The 21,908-nt window shown below is 30.6% G+C and overlaps 1 protein-coding gene and 1 long non-coding RNA gene across 2 annotated transcripts; one reads left to right on the forward strand and one right to left on the reverse strand.

The window, feature by feature from the left end:
* Positions 1-1,072: 1,072 nt before the first annotated feature.
* LOC123201828 (NAC domain-containing protein 21/22-like) lies at positions 1,073-5,387 on the forward strand. The gene is made up of 3 exons (XM_044617392.1): positions 1,073-1,370; positions 3,744-4,018; positions 4,735-5,387. Exons 1-3 carry the CDS (start codon positions 1,205-1,207, stop codon positions 5,221-5,223), a joined length of 930 nt encoding a protein of 309 aa, XP_044473327.1. The 5' UTR covers positions 1,073-1,204; the 3' UTR covers positions 5,224-5,387.
* Positions 5,388-15,916: 10,529 nt separating this feature from the next.
* On the reverse strand, positions 15,917-20,605 carry LOC123201365. The gene is made up of 3 exons (XR_006498810.1): positions 20,551-20,605; positions 16,073-16,115; positions 15,917-15,978 (listed from the first exon to the last, which is right to left on the reverse strand). It is a non-coding gene; the product is annotated as an uncharacterized LOC123201365 (long non-coding RNA).
* Between the last annotated feature and the right edge of the window lie 1,303 nt (positions 20,606-21,908).

A 21,908-nucleotide genomic window follows, 5' to 3' on the forward strand; every position in this document is an offset into this window, starting at 1 on the left:
AAAATCTTATCAAATTCTAATTGCTTTTAACATAGCATAACTTGTGTAAAGTTCTAAATTACCTATATTAAATGATAACGCAAACTCACATCAACAAAAATATTTAAGTTGAAATGTCAAGCTTATAAGGAAGAATGCACCCAAAAGGGGCTATCTTGAAGTGATTAGAGGCCAAATAAAAAAAGATAAGGGGTATTGAATTTTTTTTCCCAAAAGGGGCCCACTTATACATTTATACTATACTTTTTATAATTTAAATATTTTTACCACTTTATGTGTTGTAATACTTAAACTGCCCTTATCTTCAAATTTATAATTTCATGTAAAATATAATTTACTATTGTTTAGTATTGTGATTACATTTATTATAATGTAGTTGAAATATTGATGGTTAAAACTGTAAATAAGATGATGAAGATTCAAATATGAATAAAAAAGCATATGAAGAATGAGTTAATGCCAACAATTAGTGTTAACGTCAATTCGTTTTTGTGTGATTTTGGATTTAAAAAACACACAAAAAACAGGTTGGCATTAATGTCAACCCGTTCTTCTTATGTTTTTATATAAATTTGAATAATCATCAATTCATTCCTAATTTTAACTATTAATACTCAAACTACATTATAACAATATTAAATAATATAATAATATAAAATCATAATATTAAATAATAATAAATTATATTTCACATGAAATTATAAATATGAATCTTTATAAAATTAAAGATAAAAATATGATAAATATTTTAACACATAAACTAATAAAAATATTTAAAATATAAAAAATGTAATATAAACGTGTAACGACCCTACAAAATTAATATCCCAAAACACAATGTCATTAAAAAAAAAATAGGGCCCATCTTTTGTCATAATTTGGCAGCATGTGGACCCAATGTATCTCGAAAGTCTTCGAGGAACAGAAAAAAATAATGACCAAAAGTTACACGTCAGCTATTTGGCAGTAATTGATATCCACGTCATCATCTATCCCTAAAAGATCAAATCACATTCAAGCCCAGCCACCTTCCCTCCTTTAACGGAATTCACAGTTGACCCTCCTTTATTTATAGCCCCACCCTTGCCCCCCTTCCTTCTGCATTAACATATCTCTCTGCACTAACTTATAATTTTCTTCTTCATTAGTTTATCTTCTCTTTGTTTGTTTTCTGAAAAAGTAAAAATTAAATAAAAAAATCAATATGAGCAACATAAGCATGGTGGAGGCAAAGTTGCCACCTGGGTTTCGGTTTCATCCGAAAGATGAAGAACTGGTTTGTGATTACTTGATCAAGAAGATTAATCACTGTGACACTCTTCTCTTGATTGAAGTTGACCTCAACAAGTGTGAGCCTTGGGATATTCCTGGTAATTCTTTCATCTTGATTCGTTTTCAGAATACCTTAACAGTGGGCTGAGTGTCACAGTTTTGCTGTTGTTTTATTTCTCCCTTGGTTTCTTTCTATACATATTTCTTCACTGCATGCAAAAATCTCAGTATTTTTATGGAAAAATGACATTATAATATTATAAATGTGACGTTAAATAATATAAATTTCTCCTTTTATTATTATGAATTAAGCTCGGAATATTATTGTTTTCACTTTTGTCTAGCTAAGGGTGAGATGAGAGCAACCGGATTGGCTATAAATGGATATAATTATTTTTGTGGTTGATGAAAATAGTTTAAAGCTTATAATTCATGCGATTATCTATTAAAAGATAGGATCTGAAGAACTTTCTTTATTTTGGTAATTTATGAACGGTTGAGATTATCATGAGTTTTTTAATTAATACTGATGAACCCTTGATTCATCAGTTCTTAGTATGGTTTTCAATACAATTTCAAGGTCCACAAATTGACAAGTGAATAGTGGACAAAATTACCATCATGTTTATATCCTTTTCATGCAAAATGAACGAATGTTAATTTTCTTGTTTTTCACCAGATCTGTTCCATTTTGCCGAATAAATAAATTTCCAGAATGCAGTAACTGAACCCACACAGATGTTAATACTTGGGTACCGAAAAACAGAAAATGACATTTTATGTTTCAGTCTAGTAACTTTTTTACATCTTCATATTTTTCTCAATTGGTAACTTTTACTTGATTTGCTCTTTTATAATCAAATACTAAATTATTACTCATAAGGAGTAATTTGAGTAGTAAAAAACGAGATTTTATGTATACGATAAACATAGATTTAAGTCTTTTCTAACGATATATTAAGATCATATTTTTAACTTACCTAATTCAATAGTTATAGAATCAATCATTAGATCTGGATATACTCTATTCAGTATGATTAATTCTGATCTAATGTGACGATCTTACTATTATTTGTTTGATGGTATACAAAGGCCAAACTTTTTATAATTGGACAAAGATTTTTTTCGGTTTAAAAACATATATATAGATATTTCTGATATTTCATCTCCTATTCTTTTTATAATTGATTTTTTTTAAATTCAAGATTCTTCTAAATTGATTCCTTCTTCTATATGAGCTGTGAAATAATAACTATCCTCCTCATGTATGTTTTATTTTTTGGTCAAAAATTTTAAACAATAAAACTATATATATTTTAAATAGACAAAGTAAAAATATAAATAATATATCATCATGTAATTAATTAATTTTAAATTAAATATAAAATAATATCTAATTATATAATATTACATTATTTATATACCTATTTTATATACTAAAAACCTATATATATAACATTACTCAATTTTAAATACACACGATAATATAGATGAATTATACACGCTAATGTATATATAACATTATTCAATTTTAAATACACACGGTAATATAGATGAATTACGTATGTTACACAAACTAGAGGATTTAAAAATATCGAATTATTTATTTATTTTACACTATAAAAAAATCAACGATTGAGTGTTTAAACCGGTTATGCAAGGTCAAATATTATTTTCCGAATATATTTATATAAATTAATTATATATTTATATATTTCACTTTCATAGCTTGATATGAAATTGACACTCTTGGCATTGTCCTAGCCAATAGTCGTGAGTGCGATAGAGACATTTAATAATGCAAAATTCAAAGTCATAATATTATCCTCCACCACACGTTTGTATATATATATTTTTTACATTTAAAGTTGAAAAGGGTTTGGATTATTATTATTTTCTTTTTTATTATCATTTTTTTTTTCTACCAAATCCAATAACCCTTGTCCATATGTATCACCTGCTTGATGAAATCTTTTTGTTTTTTTCTTAATTTTTCAAACTAATTATTTTTCAATTATTATGGTTGATATTAATCCATAGAATATTAATATTACCTTCAGATTTCAACGAAAATATCAAAATTCAAATCTCTAAGGTGTTATGTTATCATATATTATATGTCTTTTATATTATGAAATCATCATACGATGGCAAAAGATTTTATATGGATATATGCTTATATGATACTAACATTTAAATACTTTATACTTCTACATTATAAATTTGGGAATTTGAAAGTTGATATGGAAACTGATACAGCGGATCAAATTTTTGTATGAATAATATTATGTGTATCTATTTAGAACACATAAATAAATACATATTTATAAATATTATCATATGATAAAAAAAGTATTTTATTTTTAATTTAAACTCACTTAATTATACAATAATATTAATTAAGTGTATATTTAAAATATATACGTTTAATTTTATAGTTTTTATGGTAATTTTGTGCAAACAATTTGCAGAAAGTGCACGTGTTGGAGGAAAGGAGTGGTATTTTTACAGCCAGCGCGATAGAAAATATGCAACAGGTGTAAGAACAAATCGAGCGACGGCATCTGGGTATTGGAAAGCCACAGGGAAAGATAGAGCGATCAGGCGAAAAGGCAGGTTGGTTGGGATGAGAAAAACTTTGGTTTTCTACCAAGGGAGAGCTCCTAAAGGAAGAAAAACTGATTGGGTTATGCATGAGTTCAGGCTTGAAGGACCCTCTGCCCCTCCTACACTTTCTTCTCCCAAGGTACTGCTTAATTTCTATTGAATTCTTTACCCAACTTTGATGCTAAATTCCTTTAGGTTATAGCATAAATCATGGCGCAAGTTGCATTTTACAAAAATATTTATGTGGAAGTTTCTTATTTTTCTTTGACAATAAAATCTTATATACCCATTTTAAATATACAATTTGATACAAATTTATGTGTGATATCATGTGATGAGTAATTTTAAATTAAAAATAAAGTAATATCTAATCACGTAATGATATATATAAATATATACTTATTTATATACTTAAAATATGTATGTGTAGGATTACTCTTTCTCTAGACCTATATGAATTTATATGTGTTATTATGTATTAAGTGATTTTAAATTAAAGATAAAATAATACCTAAACATATAATAACATAAATAAATATGTACCTATTTATATACTTAAAATAGATATACATAGTATTATTTTTTCTCAAAACCTATATGAGTTTGATAATTAAAACATTCGCTCTTAGAGAAAGTCTTTGTGTATTCTATTGTAATACAACAACCAAATGAATAAGAATATGTCACATCAAAGAGGGGGATGGATGATTGTTTTCTCAATAAAATTATATGTATAAATAAATTATATAAAATAAAATAATAAATTGATATTAAATAATGTGATTATTTATTTTTTCTCCTATTTAAAAATTATCTAATGATATTTTTGACATCCTTTGTATTTTGTATAAACAGGAAGATTGGGTCCTGTGTCGAATGTCCTACAAAAATAGAGGTCAAGTTGGCGCCCAACCGATAACCATGGCCATGGAAACAAGAGCAAACTGCAGTTATGGTGACACATGCTCTTCATCTCTCCCTTTATTAATGGAATCTTACATCACTTTTGACCAAATTCAACCAAATAACAGTCTAAATCGCTGTGATCAGCAAGTGTCCTGCTTCTCCATTTTCTCCCCAAACCAAATTGCCAACCCCATTTTCTCTCATCATTTTGAACCAAACAATGCCAACATTGTTTCTAATTCCCAATCTGGCCAAATATTTCCAGCTTTAGAGTCCTTATATTCCTGTGACAATAACGATAAGGTAATTAAAGCCGTTTTGAACCAGCTTACCATATTTGAAGGCAATATTAATGATAATATAAAAGGATCATCTAGCTCAGAAAGCTTGTTATCTGAAGTGGGTATGCCCAACATGTGGAATAATAGCCATTATTAATTTATGATGTATTTAGGCTGTGAAATATTATAGAAAATGGAGCATGTATGTACCTCCATCTTCATGAAAACTTGTGAAGGAATCATAGTCTAGTATATTTACATATACATTGTTCCCCAATGTTAGAATATTTTTATGAAATTTTAAATTTGCCCATCTTTCAATCCTCTTTCTTCATGATGTCCTTCTATTTACATTGATGGATTTTGTTTGTTAATACTAAAATACTAGAGGTCAATTTTGTGATTTTCTATATGTAGAGGGACTCAATTATTTTTTCCCCTAAAACTTGAGAGAGGTTTTTGATAATTACAAAAAAGAAACATTAAATGTACACACTTTTGAGTATATAATTAAGAACACAGTTGATATATTATTATGTGATTAAGTATTATTTATTAGTAATTCAAAATCATCCAATTATATGACGACATATCAATTATTTACTTAATTATATACTTAAAAATGTGTATATATAATTTTATTATTTAATAAATTACTAGGGGATTAACATCTTAAAATCACAAATTAAAATTTTAAAGATCATGTTAATAATTTTCTTTAAAAATTAATTAGTAAACTATATCATTTCTAAGATTACAATTTAATCTCTTTATTTCTCTTATAACTTACAAGCCACGCATTTTAACAGCATCACTAATTAATTTTTGGCCAAAAGACTCATTCCCACCTTAGTTCCGGTGTATTCTTAAACTTTCATCCGTAAGATTTTAAAAACCTAAATGCTTATTTGTCATTAAACTATTTTTAGAATTTTTATTATCTTTAAGGATAAAACTGCTGTTTTACCAATAATATTAAAAAAATATAATTTTATTTCATTTTTTCTCAGATTTTAAAAACTTATAATTTTACCCCAGCCTTAACTATTTTAGTTTTGAAAAGTGACTCCCCCCCCCCCCCTCCCTGACACATCTAAGGGGATTTTTTCTTCCCTTTTCGGTCACTATCTTTGGCACCGATGATAGCCATTATCTCCACTATTTTTCTCTCTTTGGTAGACGAAGTATATCGAGGAAGAGACAAAGATAATTCATTTTCATCTATTCCTTGACAGAGAAAGAAATTTTCGTCTCTTAGACTTGAGGGAGGTTATTGATAATTTAAAAATTGCTAGTAGATTAACATCTTACAATACAATCTGTCCATATTAAATTAAAATTTTGAAAGTCATGTTAATAATTTCTTTAAAAAGTAACTAGTAAACTATATGATTTCTAAGATTACCATTTAATCTCTTTATTTCTCTTATAACTTAAAAGCCACACATTTGAACAAAACAATTAATTTTTTATATTAAACAACAAACTATAGCCTAACAACTAATGCCAAGAAATAAACAATAGAAAAATTCGATTTTAAATTTAAACAATAAAATAATTATAATTATGAGTGTCACTTTCCTCTAAACAGCCACCAGGAAAAACACAATAACAAAGTGAAAATCCAGATGAGCTCATTGCCTAGATTCGATGACCCCTCTGCTTATAAATAAATAATTATGCAATTTGTATGTTTTGCTTGTCAATAATTATAAATAACACATCAACTTGTTATTTCTTTTGTAATTTAATCAACTTATAGGTCTTCAATTTGGTATTTTAAAATTATTATAAAATAACACATTCAGTTATATATTTAGATTTAGAATCAAATATGAATAAAGAAAAAAATTTTAATGTCCCACTATTGTTTTATTGTTCCTTCATGAATATTTTTTGCCAGGAGTAATGCACCTGTCTTTGCCAATCACTGTTACAGCACATGCATAGATATATGCATGCATGGCTTCTAATTAGATTTCTTTGTAATATGATATTTAAAAGAGAAATGCTACATACATAAATAATATGTATAATTTTATACACAATTAATGATATGTTATCATGTGATTGAATAATTTAAAATTATAGTTAAAATAATATCTTATTATATAATGATATATCATTAATTATCTATAAAATTACATATATTATTTATGTATATAGTTTTATTGTATTTAAAATTAGAGAAAAATACATGTTTAAACATATGGTGCTATTGATTTGCCTACTGATCCACTACTTGTTAACTTATTCTTATTCACTTGTCATTTATTAAATTATGGCCGAAAGACTTGTTGTCACCTAAGATATAGTGAAATTCTAAAATGTCACTCTTCAACTTTCAAAAATTCAAACACTTATCTATGAGTCAAATTCTATTAAAACTCTCAATTAGGGGTTAGGGGCAAAATTTTGATTTTAATAATATTATAAAAAATATATAATTTATTAATTTCTTCCTCGGTTTTAAAAACTCACAAAGTTATCCCCTCCAACAACTTTTCTGGGTTTAAAAAATCACATTCCCCCCCCCCCCCTAAACAAAACCTAGGTTTTTTTTCTTCACCTCCGGTTACCATCTTCAGCGTTGATGACATCTCCTTTTTACCCTAAACAATCGTCGACGTAGGTTGTCGCATTTCTTACCCTAAATTGTTGTCTAAATGATGACGCGTTTAAACTTTTTTTTCTAGATTCATTAAATCCAGAAGAAAATCGTCTGGATGACAAGTCTCTAACCATGAGACTATGCTTCTGACATTGGACAAAGATGAATCATCTTCATTCGGTTGATGAGATGATGATCGATTCATTGGACAAAGACAATTTGTCTTTGTCCAAGGAAAACGACCGTCAAAGAGAGAAGATTGACTTACCTTGAAGATGGTGGGAAGCTAGCTTATGGTCGGAGTGAAGATATCACTAGAGGAGGAGAAAAATAAACCTTAGGGGTGAAAAGGTTAGTTTTCAGACTATGGGTGAAAGAGAAACTGTTAGTTTTTAATATTTAAGGGAAAAATATGATAAATTTTTAGTTTTTAAATATTTTTATTAAAAAATGAATTTGCCTTTAATCCTAACTAAGATTTTTAACAGAAATTAATTTATAGGTGAGTGTTTGGGTTTTTGAAAGCTGAAGGATGACACTTTGGGATTTCACTATACATTGGGTGGGAAATAGTCTTTTGGCCTTAAATTATTAGGTTAAATGGTAATTTTACACGGTGTTGAATATTATCTAATATTGTTAATACATCAATAGAGTAATATTAAGTGTACAAATAATGTGTATAATTTTATATACAAATAATGATATATCATCATGTGATTGAAGGTAATTTTATCTCTAATTTAAAACAATTTAATCATATGATAATATAGTATTATTTGTGCACAAAATTATGTATATTGATTGTATATGTAGTTTTATTGATATAAGTATTAGATTTTTTTTTTATATTGATTTTAGGGAATTATTACCATCATCTTACTTTAAGGGAGCGTTCGGTTTGAATAATATTTTATTACTAAAATTAAAATATTATTTTGAAGATAAATTACCTATAAGATTCATAGGTATAAATTCTTACTATATTTGGTAAATTTTAGTAGGCATAAATAATTGTTATATTTGATTAAAGATAAAAAATAATACTAATATATTATTTTATTTAAATGTCCTTAGGTATAATTATTTAAAAATATTTTTTATCTTACTTGTTATATTAATAAAAAATGAGATTATTTTTGTCATAAAAATTTAATAAATAATGATATAGTTATAATAAAAGTAAGATTATTTTATTAATCTTTTAATATATAAAGTATAGTTGGTAATAAAATTATTTTCTATACTACTTGTCATATCACCATTGATAATAAAAGATTACTGAAATATTTTATTATCAATAAATCAAATAAAGTAATACTAGTAATAAAATATAGATTACCGTAGTAATCTTTGATTACTAGAATTTTTTTATTATTGATAAATCAAATAAAATAATACTAGTAATAAAAGATAAATTACCAGAGTAATTTTTATTACTAAAATTTTTTGATTATTCTCTTTGATTATCATAATCTTTATTTACTGATAAATCAAATAAAATAATACTAATAATAAAAATAGATTATCGAAATAATCTTTAAATATTCATAAAGTAAAATGAGCAATTGCTCATTCTTAAAAGGTAGAGTGGTTATTTCCAGCAAACCTTCAATGACTTGACAAGTTTAAAAAATTTATTTGCTAATTCATATATTAAATTTATTAGTAAAATTTATTAAAATTTTCAAAATTATTGAAACAACAAAAATACCATTCATGATTGAAGTTAAATAATAATTTATCCTGAAAAAATCATAAAAAATTCATCCATCTCTAATTAATAATTATAAAAAACTAAATATGAATGTTTTAATAACCAAATCACACCTTAGTTTGTGCAAGGGTCCAATCCAATTTAACTTCATATTCAATAGGTCAGACAAATGGTTAAATCAGATCCAAATCTCACCCATTGCAAAAGGTGGGAGTTGGATGAGAAATAGTTATAGGAAATTGTAGTAAATCAAAAGGTTAAGGTTGAAGTAAAAAATTTCGATGATGGTTGCTTGAAAGCTATTGTTAATGCTTTCAATGGTCGGCATGTGCGCAACAGTGGCTACAGTTAGCTCTCTCTTCTAGGTAAACATAACAAGAGCAACGTCAAAGGGGAGCTGACAAATCTAGAAGCAGTAGCTTCTAAATTTGAGGGCATGGGCCGTAGCTAAAAATGTTAGGCGTGGTGATGGCTAGTAGTGTTTGAACTCTAAGGCCTGCACAAGTGGCAATGAGACCTCCAACATCTTTTTCTTCTTCTAATCTCTTGCGATAGTGAAACTAAGCTTTTCAACTTGACAAAATCAAGTAAATTCAACCAAGTCCTTGTTGGTCAATGTTGTAGGTGAAGACAACTCAGTAAAGTAATGCATAGATGTACCAACTCCTTTTACAAAGGAGGAGAAAAAGGAGGAAATATGATTTAAAAAATGAAGTATTTAGAGTGAAAATATAATTTGTTTACACTATTAAAAGTATAAGTGATATTAACCCTATTATATACTATATAAAGTGAAAAAGAAAAAAACTCTAAAATTGCTAAAACTAACATCGGACATTGAAGTTTAAGTGAGAAATAGTGGTTTGACCTTCATGAGATCAACATTCTTAATAAGATTAAGGGAAAAAAAAAAATAAGAGAGAGAGAGAGAGTACTCCCAACATTCTTAAGATTAAGGGGGAAAAAAAGTGAGAGAGAATACTCCATGGTTGGATTATTCTTAACACTAGGAGACATAAAATAGGGAAACTTTTAAGGGAAATTGAAATTTTTACTCTCATTTAGGCCCATGTATATATTTATATTACACTTTTTACACTCTAAACATTTTTACCACTTTATAGGATATGATACCTAAATTGCCCTTATCTTCAACCTTGAGAAACCAAAACTAAGTTTTTAGTATTACTTTTAATACACTGTAGAGAGAAAAAATGTATAGATATTTAATATCAATATTTGAAACAAGATTTATATTTATGTGTTAGATAAGATCAAATGAATTTAAAATTATTGAGTTTAAATTTTTTAGATTAACTGTATAAAAATTGTAAACTTAATTGATCTTATCAGCTGAAATTTTTAAAGCAGCATATGAAAAGGTAATCCAAGAAACCACCCATGAAGAGCATACACTGAAGTACTTAGTGTTGAATATGCAAAGAATACATCAATATATATATATATATATATATATATATATATATATATATATATATATATATATATATATATATATATATATATATATAGCACATACAATAAAAGAGAGAGAAATCTATACTTTGCACGAAAAAAATTTCATTGAGCAATCGGCCGATGAAACTTGTTGGATTTGCAAAGATAAAATAATGGCAGAACAACATGTGAGATTTTATTATAAAACAAAAGCATAATTTATATATTGTATTGTACCAAAATTAATTCAATTTGAATTCAGTCTAAATCACTTCAATTTAATTCTATCGGAATTCAATTAAGTAAATCAAAATATTGTTAAATATTACAATTGTAACAATATTGTTAATTAGCCAATTGGTTCAATTTTTAAAATGAAAAAACTGTCAGAAAACCCATTTTTAATGGCAACGCCAACCCTTGTAAAATTAAGGGGTTGGGCTGTAATAATAAAGGGTTGGCGACGCCAACCCCTTTTAAATTTAAGGGGTTGGCGCCCAACCCCTTTATGTAAATATAAGGGGCCAACCCTTTTAATTAAGGGGTTAGCGACGCCAACCCTTTAAAGCTAATGATAAAAGGGCGATGCCAGCCCCTTTATTTTGGCTTTATAAGGGTTGGCGTCACCCCTTTATCAGCTTTTTTTTTGTGTTTTTCACATTTTTTTAATCATATATTTTTATTTTGTTTTTATTTAATTTTTATTTAAATAAATATATATATTTTGTTAAAAATATTTCTTCTTATATTAAATATTATTTTGTTAAATAATAAATATTTCTTGTTAGTTATTTAACATCTACTTGGCATATGAATTGTTATATATAAATAAATATATATTTAAAAAATATTTATTTGGTTAGAGTAAATATTATTTTGTTAGAATAAATAATATTTCGTTAAATAATAAATTTATTCAAGTATCCAACAAATTAAGAAATACAGACAATAGTTTTATTTAAATGTTATATTAGTTGATATCAACCATGTTATTTTAATAATAATAATCTAGTTTGTTTGATTGATCTTTGATTGATAACAAATTAATATATTTTTCAGGAATTTACAATTAATTACCAAGAGGGGGCATACAGATTCCATGATGGGTATAGATTCCAAATACACATGTCACTTCGGACGAAGATAGACACTATGACTATACTGAGGAATAAACTAATATTTACTCAGAGAGGTATTTTTCGGATAACCTGTTTTAGGCACTTTTTAGATTTGGTAGAGCCACGGTTTAGTGTTATTTTCATACAATCGATGTTACTTCGGATAATTAATCGCAGGAACCCAAAAAAAGAAATGTGGTTTAGAATAAATGGTGTTGAGTTTTGATTCAGCCCTGTAGAGTTTGCGCTAGTCAATGGTCTGATTTTCGGGGAGGACATCGATGTGTCCAACTATGTTGATTGCACAAGGACGCCTCGACTGAGAGACGAATACTTCCCTTGCCTTCACAGGTTGTTATCCTATGAGGAGATCGAGCAAACAGTTGACAATCAAATGTGGAGAGACAATGACAGCGGCGCAATGAAGTTCGCGGTACTATACTTCACATTTATAAGATTATTAGGGGCAGACAACAGAACAAGAATACCTGATAATTTTTTGCATTTAGCAGACAATCTAGATGCATTTAGTCGGCACCCATGGGGAACGGTTACATGAAATAAAACAATTTAATCAATGCGGAAGGGTATTCATAACAAGTATCAATATTGTGTTGAACACTACCAACCTTACAGAAGTCCGCTCCTACATGTTAGTTATAATATTTTGGGATATCCGATTGCTTTCCAGGTAACTATCATATAATGAATAAAGTCAACATTCATCTTGACAATTATTAATACTAACCCGTTCATATTGTGCATTCTGCAGTATTGGATTTATGAGACGATTCACAATCTATCACCTTATGTCTGTTTGGAAGCAAATGATCAAATCCTTCGTATCTTGAAGTGGAAGACAAATGTATTACCGACTTGGGATGACATATCGAAACTTTGGAACACTCCTCCAGTAAGTTGCTCAATGGCTGATTTACGTTTTATTATTCATTTTTCACTTCATTATTTTATTCATTTTTATAGATTTCTTTCATCATGTTTCAAGAAGGGATTACAGTGGCATTATGTCCGATTGAGACCGAACGTAACTCTGAGTGGTACCTCCGGGCTCTGGAGTTTATGGGAAAACAAGCTTCATCAGCATCATCAAATTCTGACGATAATGACAATGCCCAGTCGATTCGTCATGTTCCTTTCCAGATAGCCTCTTAAGGGTCTTCACAGTCATCCGCTGCTAGGTCCCAAGTCCCTTTTGTCCCTATGGCATCCCTACTAGTACAAGATTTCCCTCCTCATGTTTCAGGGACGTCTCGTGCGAGACAAACATCTCCTTCATGGAGGTTATCCCCTTGTCCTGTATAGTTACGAGAGTCATATAGGTCCTATGCTAATATACGTGTATCCCTTCCATAAAGGTCTACCTCTGACGCTTCCCATCCTCGAGAATACCAGAAGGACGAGCCCACAAAACACTCAGTTCATGGGACATCATACAGTGGTGTCTCATATGACCGTTTTCAGCAGATTTTAATGGAACATGGAAGAGGCATCTGTTCTCAGATGCAACAACAGTTAGACCAACACACTGTCATGATGCGCAAGGAGTGAGAATAACAGGCATCGATGTTTCGTGGGTATATGTAGGAGCAATAGCAGTCGATGTTCCATAGAGAGATGTAAGATCAATGGTAACAACAAATATTGATATTCTGTGGAGAGATACAAGATCAATGACAACAACAAATATCAATGTTCCATGGGGAGATGCAGGAGTAATGGCAACAACAAATATCGATGCTTCGAAGGAAGATACAAGAACTCCAATCCTCGTTAAATAACCAAATGACAAGACTTGAGGATTCTTATACTCAAACATCAGGATCAGTTGAAGTTATTCCCAACTATATTTTTTTTTCTCATTTAGTTGTTTTATGATATAATAATAATTATAAATTTTTTTTTTTCAGTTGGATGACTCATTAGACGATGATGTTCAATAAGAAGAGCAAACCCGAATTACAACTACTTAAAAGCCAATGACAACAAAAAAAATGTCAGCATTTGGTCGTGTGCTATGAAAAGGAAAATAGTTGGTCAGTCCATTCACAGATCCAATGAAAGCCAAAAAGAGCAAACAACCCATACTTAACTCGCGATTGGCTAGGGATTATAATGAGTTCTTATTGTGGTACCGTCGTGCACCAGATATTGACAGCCGACGTGTCTTCCTCGAGGGACCATTTGGAATGACAACATATGTTAGCAAACTCTGGTGGGCCCAAATTGCTAATCAGGGTCAATGGTTAGAAAATACGGTATGCACCATTCCTTTGTATTCGTTCATATTGGGTATCACTGTCAACTTACGGTCTTGCTTATTTGTATACACAGCACATCAAAGTCTTCATAGGAATACTTTGCAAATCTTTTCTAGATGTTAACTGGACGATTGTTTTGACCTATTTTGTAGCACTTCTCCTATAATGCTACGATGAGTTCAAATGGTTGGGTGAAAATATGGAGTGGCCATCATTTTTCCTAGATCAAATTAATGGCGTCTTACGCCTACAATTCGTTGAATTCTTTCGGCCGTGGAATAGTGTTGACAATGTCGTTTACAACTATAAGTTGTTGACGATATACAGTTAATGGTAACTATACTTATTTCTCTTTATTGGTTGACAGATATTCATTCCATTGAACTTCAACAACCAATATTAGGTGTGTGGCGTTTTGGATATCAATGATTAGAAGTTGTATACATACGATTCTGCCTAATATACCACTAGTTTAGAGAGGATGAAGAAGTTGATGATGCCATATAGGACACTGACACACCTAATGAAGGCGAGTAATTGTTATACATCAAAGAGAATTCACCCACCAAATACTCCACAAAAGTTACAATACAAGTGTGTTCGTGAAGTCCCAAAACAAGATGTAGCAAGCGGGGACTGCGACATTTTTTCACTTATGTTTATGGAATACCTTGCACTAGATTGTCCATTCAATTTCACATCAAAAGATTCTAGGAGACTAAGATTGCGCGTTGCCACTACCATATTTCATGAGAGGGCCCTCGGTAAGTATTTATGGTTTGTAAAATTGATAACAGACCTTACTTAATTCGTCGAACTTATTAAAGTCAATTGTTTGGTGAATATGTAGGTTTCGAAGATTTCGATTAAGGCGTGGCATATGAATTGGATTTCATTTTGTTATTGCTTTGATGATGTATTTTATTATTGTCTCAGTGATGTATTTGTATTTATTAATCATAATTCCTTTTGAATGATTCCTTAATAATTATTCACGAAATGAAACAAATTAATAAAATATGTTAATACAAAATACATAATGTGATATAATAAAAAATCAAATATATACACAATTAAAATTACAATATCAGACGCGATCATAAATTAACTATGATTACCTATTCGACCATATGGGTTGCATTGTAAGTTCAATTATCTCATCCTCATTCGCTTCTTGATATGTGGGACGACCCATCCACGCGCATTGGAGCTGGGCTTGGACAATTCAAGCGAGTATGGCCAGGTTAATGACATCAACTGCAGTTTTGTTATCAAACTTTTTTTTCTTGTGAAGGTCTTCTTACATGGTTGGAAGGCCGACCAGACCGTCATTGTTCCATCATTGGAGGATAAATCACAAGCATATTTGATGGTGCCCAAGTCGATTGATCCCCTAGTGGATTAATATCTTCTCCATACACCCTACGTAAATATTCAGTAGAGTAATATGTATTGACCCAATCGACACAGTCTAACAGGTTATTATACCTTGCAATAGCTGTAACTAGGGGTGGATACGAGCCGAGCCGAGCCCGAACACTGTTTAGCTCGTTTTCGGCTCGTTTTTAATCAGCTCGGTTTTCAGCTCGCTTCGGGCTCGCCGAGCTCGTCAAAACTTATGTTCATGTTCGGCTTGCTTTATAATTTAAGTGTTCGTGCTCGGCTTACACCTAACTCGGGCTCGTCTCTAATAGCTCGGGTTCGCTCGGCTCGGGTTTGGGCTCGTATTCTAAGCTCGTCAGCAGTTAAAATACATATAAATTTATAATAGGAGCAAATATTTTCAGTGAAACAAAAAAATAGAATGAGTGTAATATATTTACTGTCAAGTGACCACCAATATCCAGACTTCCGATCCATTTCCTCCTTCAATCAACAAAATTTTGATAATCTGAGTACACTTTATAAACATCCGCAAAAAAAAAAATAATAATAATAACACTGTTTGCAGTATTTTAATAATTGTCGTTTTATTTCTAAAAGCAGAATTTTATTTTCAAACTTAGCAACTCAAAGCAATAATAAATAAAATAAGAACTACTCAGATATAAACAAAATATACCAAGGAAAGTAAGGAGATTCAAATAAATTCTCACCTGAGCTATATACTCAGCAAGGGCATGAGTCTGCAATACAAATTAAAAAAAATAATGTCAAACTTAGCCGCTAGCATCATAACATATATTGGAAAATTCAGAAATTAATTGTCTTAGCTACCACGGGATAGAGCAAACATAAAATCATAAGTGAACATAAACTATAAAAATTCCAAGCCATAAATCCAAATTTTTGTTACAGACAGCCTTAAACACTCAGGCTCTTTACATTTTGCAGCTTATTATTATATTTTATAGAGTTTTCACCAAGAACACACTGACACACTTTATGCTCTATTAAAGAATTCTTTCAAGTTAATTATTATGTGGTTACAAAAAATTAAATTGGATGATGTGACAGCAGAGAGTCAGAGCCAAGTTCACAAGAGCTTGACCATTTATTAGAACAAAATATCATACTTCTGGCCAAAAAAAATATATAAAGGTGGGGAGAAAAGAAATCTCTATATATATATATATATATATATATATATATATATATATATATATATATATAAGTTGCTGCTCTCCAACTACAATACATATATCTCCATTTATATATGGCAGAAATCTCTTATTTGTATGAGAACATTGCATTACCTCCGATACGTGACTGTTTAAATGTCTAGCAATATGTCAACCTCAGTCTCTTCGTCCTCAATCTTCAAGAAAACACATCACATCGTTTATTAAATCGATTGTAAAAGTCATAAATAAATAAGTATATGAAGTTAAAGTTATACCTGTATTGATTTTTTCACTCGATGTTTGGCTCGAATCCAATCACCTCCACACATAAGCATACTTACAGTTTTTGGTGCTAGAGATGCCCTATATGAGTCAATCACTCTACCCCCAGCACTAAAAGTACTTTCTGAAGCAACAGTAGAGATCGGAACTGCAAGAATCTCAGCTGCCATACGTGACAAGATTGGAAACTTGGTTTGATTAAAAGACCACCAATGAAGTACATTAAATTTTTTTGTCTTTGCACCCTCTGATGTCTCAAACTCAAAGATATCGGATTCGAGGTACATTGTCAACTCTGACTTTTCGGCGGCTTCAGCTTGACTTTTCTTACGGTGTGCTTGCCATTGCAACACAATATTAGAATCATCTATCATTCCATGTGAAGATATGAAACTGGAATGTATTCCTACAATATTTTTTTATTAAAAACATGTGATTATAAATTAATCTAAAACTTTAAGAATTATGATATGACAATTAATATTAATATATAATGAAATTATATACCTGAGGTAGATGATTCCATCTGTGATATAGGGGCGAGGGATGTGTTGTCTGTTGATAAAAGTTTCACATACTCATGATATAACTCTTCCAATGTATGGCGTAGGTTGTCAAGCTCAATCTCCGCATCATATTCCCCATATAAAATGGGATAAGCAAACTTTATAAACTCTAATTTATACCTACAATAACAAAAAATTTACTTAGATCATTAATAATAACAATATATTAATAATCAAGATAATTACCTTGGATCCATAACGATTGCAACTGCCATGAGTAGGTTAACCTCTCCCCAATATTTGTCAAACTTTACTATCATCGATCTAACCATTGAGGCCACAACAGGATCAAATTCTTTATCCTTTAACAACTTTTTTACTTTGAAAACCTCCATAAAATACAAGTTAGCTGTTGGATAGTCAGTTCCTGATACAGTCTTACTTACATTATTAAAAACTCTCAAAAAGTCACAAACTCTAGCCAATTTTTTCCATTCAATCTCATTTGGTAAATACTGCAAATAGTTTCCATCTTTAGCTCCGTATCGCGGCCATACTTCTCGAAATATCAATGCCACATTCAACATATTATATGTGCTATTCCATCTAGTGGGACAATCCAAGACCAATTTCCTTTCTTTAATCCCACAAATTTTAGCAGTGCTTGCAAAGTCTCGTTGTCTAACCTCACTTGCACGCACATATTTCACACTGTCCCTTACTTTATCAATAATATCCTTAATTTCATTAATACCATCTTGAACAAGAGGATTGATGATATGAGCCGTGCATCTAATGTGAAATAAATTTCCTCCAGAAACTAGAGATCTATCCATCTTAAAATCTTTCTTCAATGATTTGATACACTTGTCATTCATTGATGCATTGTCTACAGTGATAGTGAACACCTGTTAACATAGCATTAAGACACATATAAATTTAAGTGTTGTCATTTTTCATTGATAAGCAAAATAAACAAATTTCACCTTACCTTATTCTGAATACCCCAATCTTCGAAGCAATTGTACAAAGCCTACGCAATAGTTTCCCCATTTCTTGGAGGAGGCACATGGACAAAGCTGATTATGCGTTTATTTAATGTCCATTCTTGATCCACCCAATGTGCAGTTATAACCATATATTCAATGTTTTGTGCATCTGACTTCCATAAATCAGTTGTCACACTTATCTTTCTTAACTCTTTAAAAAATTTCTTCAATTGTTTGGCTTCAGCTTGTACAACTCGATCACAGTCAGATTTTACTTGTTTTCTGCCTATTCTCTCATATAATGGTTGTAGAATACTACAAAAATAATTAAAGCCAATATGTTCAACAAAGGAGAATGGCAATTCATCAATCAGAATCATGTGAGCTAATGCCTCACGGATCTGCATATTGAATCACGATAATAGTTAATTATTTTAACAAAAATTAGTATGAAATCAATAGAAAATAACCAAACAAGTTACTTAAATATTTAAAACATACCATATCGTGATTATACTTTGCATTCGATCTCACAATGGGTGGAGTGAGGAGGCCTGGGCAATTTTCTTCTATTGGTTGAAAGTTCAACAACATTTGTCCCTTCGAAGAACTCTGTTTCCCCATTGCCTTTTTTCGCTCGACACATTGTCCCATATGACGACAAAGGTGTGTTGTTGAATGTGTTTTCTGTAGTTTTAACCTTTTATTATAAAACTTACATACAACAAATCGTACATCCCCTACTGTTATAATCATGTCTTCAGGAAAACACTCCCAAACAACAGAGGTCTTTTTTTTCTTGCTAGGCGGGATAACTGGAGGACTAGGTGAGCTAGATTTTCCTTCAGACATTATATCTTCCCGCTCACCAACATCTTCTTCAGACTTTTCATAATCTTCTATAAATGTAGTTTCTACTTCTTGATTCTCAATAGAATCACGCATATAAGATCCCTGAATTGCTATTCCCTTCCTTTTTACCGACCTTGATGAACGGGAACGTTTCTTTCCAGTTGTAGTTGATAAATAAGAGGAACCTCGACTAATATTTTTTTGGTGCATCTACATTCAAGACATAGATAATTTAATAGCAAAAACAATTATATCACAATGAATAATATAATGAGTACCATAAGAAGTTCAATTGAGCTAAGATAAATTAAATTTGCAAGGAATTTGGCATGTTGAGCAATAAACTTCATTTAATCCTTGCTGTATAGTGAATATAGAAATGTAAAGTGAATAAGATCAATTACATTTTGTTTTTGATGTGTGTGTGTGTGTGTGTGTGTGTATATATATATATATATATATATATATATATATATTTGATTTTGTTGTATTACTAACAACCAAATGTAAAAAAAAGAAACAATCAAATTCCCAAGGTTTGTATGTGCTTCTGTAAATTACTCTCCAGTTAATTTGCCTTTCATAAATTCATCTCCAATTAATTCCTAAGCCATTAATTTATATAAATAAAAAAAAAACCCAAATGTTAGAAAAAGAAAAAAGCAAATTCCCAAGGTTTATATGTGCTTCTGTAAATTACTCTCTAGTTAATCTGCCTTTCATAAATTCATCTCCAATTAATTCCTAAGCCATTAATTTATATAAATAAAAAAAGAAAAAAAAAACCCAAATGTTAAAAAAAGAAAAAAGCAAATTCCCAAGGTTTATATGTGCTTCTGTAAATTACTCTCTAGTTAATTTGTCTTTCATAAATTCATCTCCAATTAATTCCTAAGCCATTAATTTATATAAATAAAACTTTAAAAAATCAATAAAAAATAAAACTTATTATCGTCATGCATTTTTAAGGAATAATAAAATAATTATATGACTTAAAGTCGGTTCGAAATCTAGCAAGCCTAACCTGTTTTCTAGGACGCATCAGAATGTAAATTACTCTTGTTTGATAAATAATTAAATAGAGCAGCAGAGAAGAAAGGTGGAAAACCTTGTCGGCGGCTGAACAACAAAGAAGAAAGATGGAAAACCTTGTCGGCGGCAGCTGAACAACAGAGAAGAAAGGTGGAAAACCTTGTCGGCGGATGAACAGTAGAGAAGAATAGCAGAGAAGAAAGGTGGAATGGAAAACCTTGTTGTCGGCGTATTTTAGTTTTGGCTAAATATTCTTGGCAGAGAAGAATGAAGAGCAGCAGAAAAAATATTAGGTTTGCTGCTTTAATTTCTTTAATTGTTTCCAACAGCCAATACGACAACGTTTTTTTCTTTTAATAGGAGCCAGCCAGCAAAGCAAATCAAAGTCAACATAGAATAAGCCAAATATAATAAATACCGCCAGGCTCCAGGTCTCTAGCCAACAATATTAATAACGAGCTTAACTTGGCTCGCCGAGCCAGTCGAGCCGAGCACTCCCCTGTTCGGGTTCGGGCTCGGGTTCGTTTTTTGGTTGTTGCTTCGACTCGTGTTCGTGTTCGCGTTCGCTTATAACAGGCTCGTTTCGGGCTCGTTCGAGCTAAGCTCGTTTCGAGCCCGAAAAAGCTTGCCTCGAATCCAGCCCTAGCTGTAACGTGCGCACAAAAATTTGGGAAAGTTAGAATTTCCCATAATCACACGTTCGATATAGAAGATTCACTATGAACATCTGTTATCGTTTATCATGAACTTCATATTGTTGGAGGTTGATCAGTTTAACAATCATATAGGTAGATTTGAACATATGTCGAGCAAGCTTGTCCTCAGCCCAGGTGTTAACGAGTGAGATCTCTCACCTGTAAAAAAACAATTAATAATTGCAATGAAAAAACAAAGAAACATCATTAAAATTTTAGGCATACGTATCAGCCATGTTTCGCCTATTGAAAAACCAGTGTTACATTATGTTTCAAAGAAACTCAACTAATATGGTGATAGGCAAAGCACGAGCAATCCGCGTCAAGGCATTGAAAGACTCCGCAATATTGGTAGTTATAATATTGTACCGCTATCCTCCGAAGTGGGCACGACCCATCTTTCATACCCAATGTCGGTCAAATAGGCTGCTGTAGTAGGATTTACTCTAGTAATTCTACTCATAGCAACTTGAAAGTCCCTTAGCTGATATGTCTTAGTGGCTTTCCAAAATAATCCTTCAATATGTTTAGTATTTTTGAACTGCGAATGCATGCTACCCCTTATATGATAATTGCAAAACCCATGATAGGCATGATGCATTACGTTCGCAACCAACACAATTATTGAATGATGGCGATCAGAAATAATGGCCAAATTCGACAAATCACCAATGCACATGCGAAGGTATGTCAAAAAGGGCATCCATGTATCTATTCCCTCCTTGTGCCCAATACCGAA

The sequence above is a fragment of the Mangifera indica genome, chromosome 18, assembly GCF_011075055.1.
Source record: "Mangifera indica cultivar Alphonso chromosome 18, CATAS_Mindica_2.1, whole genome shotgun sequence".
Taxonomy (NCBI): domain Eukaryota; kingdom Viridiplantae; phylum Streptophyta; class Magnoliopsida; order Sapindales; family Anacardiaceae; genus Mangifera; species Mangifera indica.

What these genes read in the sequence shown, in the direction of transcription:
- LOC123201828 (XM_044617392.1), top strand. Translation starts at nt 1,205, where the DNA reads ATGAGCAACATAAGCATGGTGGAGGCAAAGTTGCCACCTGGGTTTCGG. An exon ending in TGAGCCTTGGGATATTCCTG is followed by an intron (nt 1,371 to 3,743) that starts GTAATTCTTTCA and finishes AACAATTTGCAG; the next exon opens with AAAGTGCACGTGTTGGAGGA. An exon ending in CTACACTTTCTTCTCCCAAG is followed by an intron (nt 4,019 to 4,734) that starts GTACTGCTTAAT and finishes TTGTATAAACAG; the next exon opens with GAAGATTGGGTCCTGTGTCG.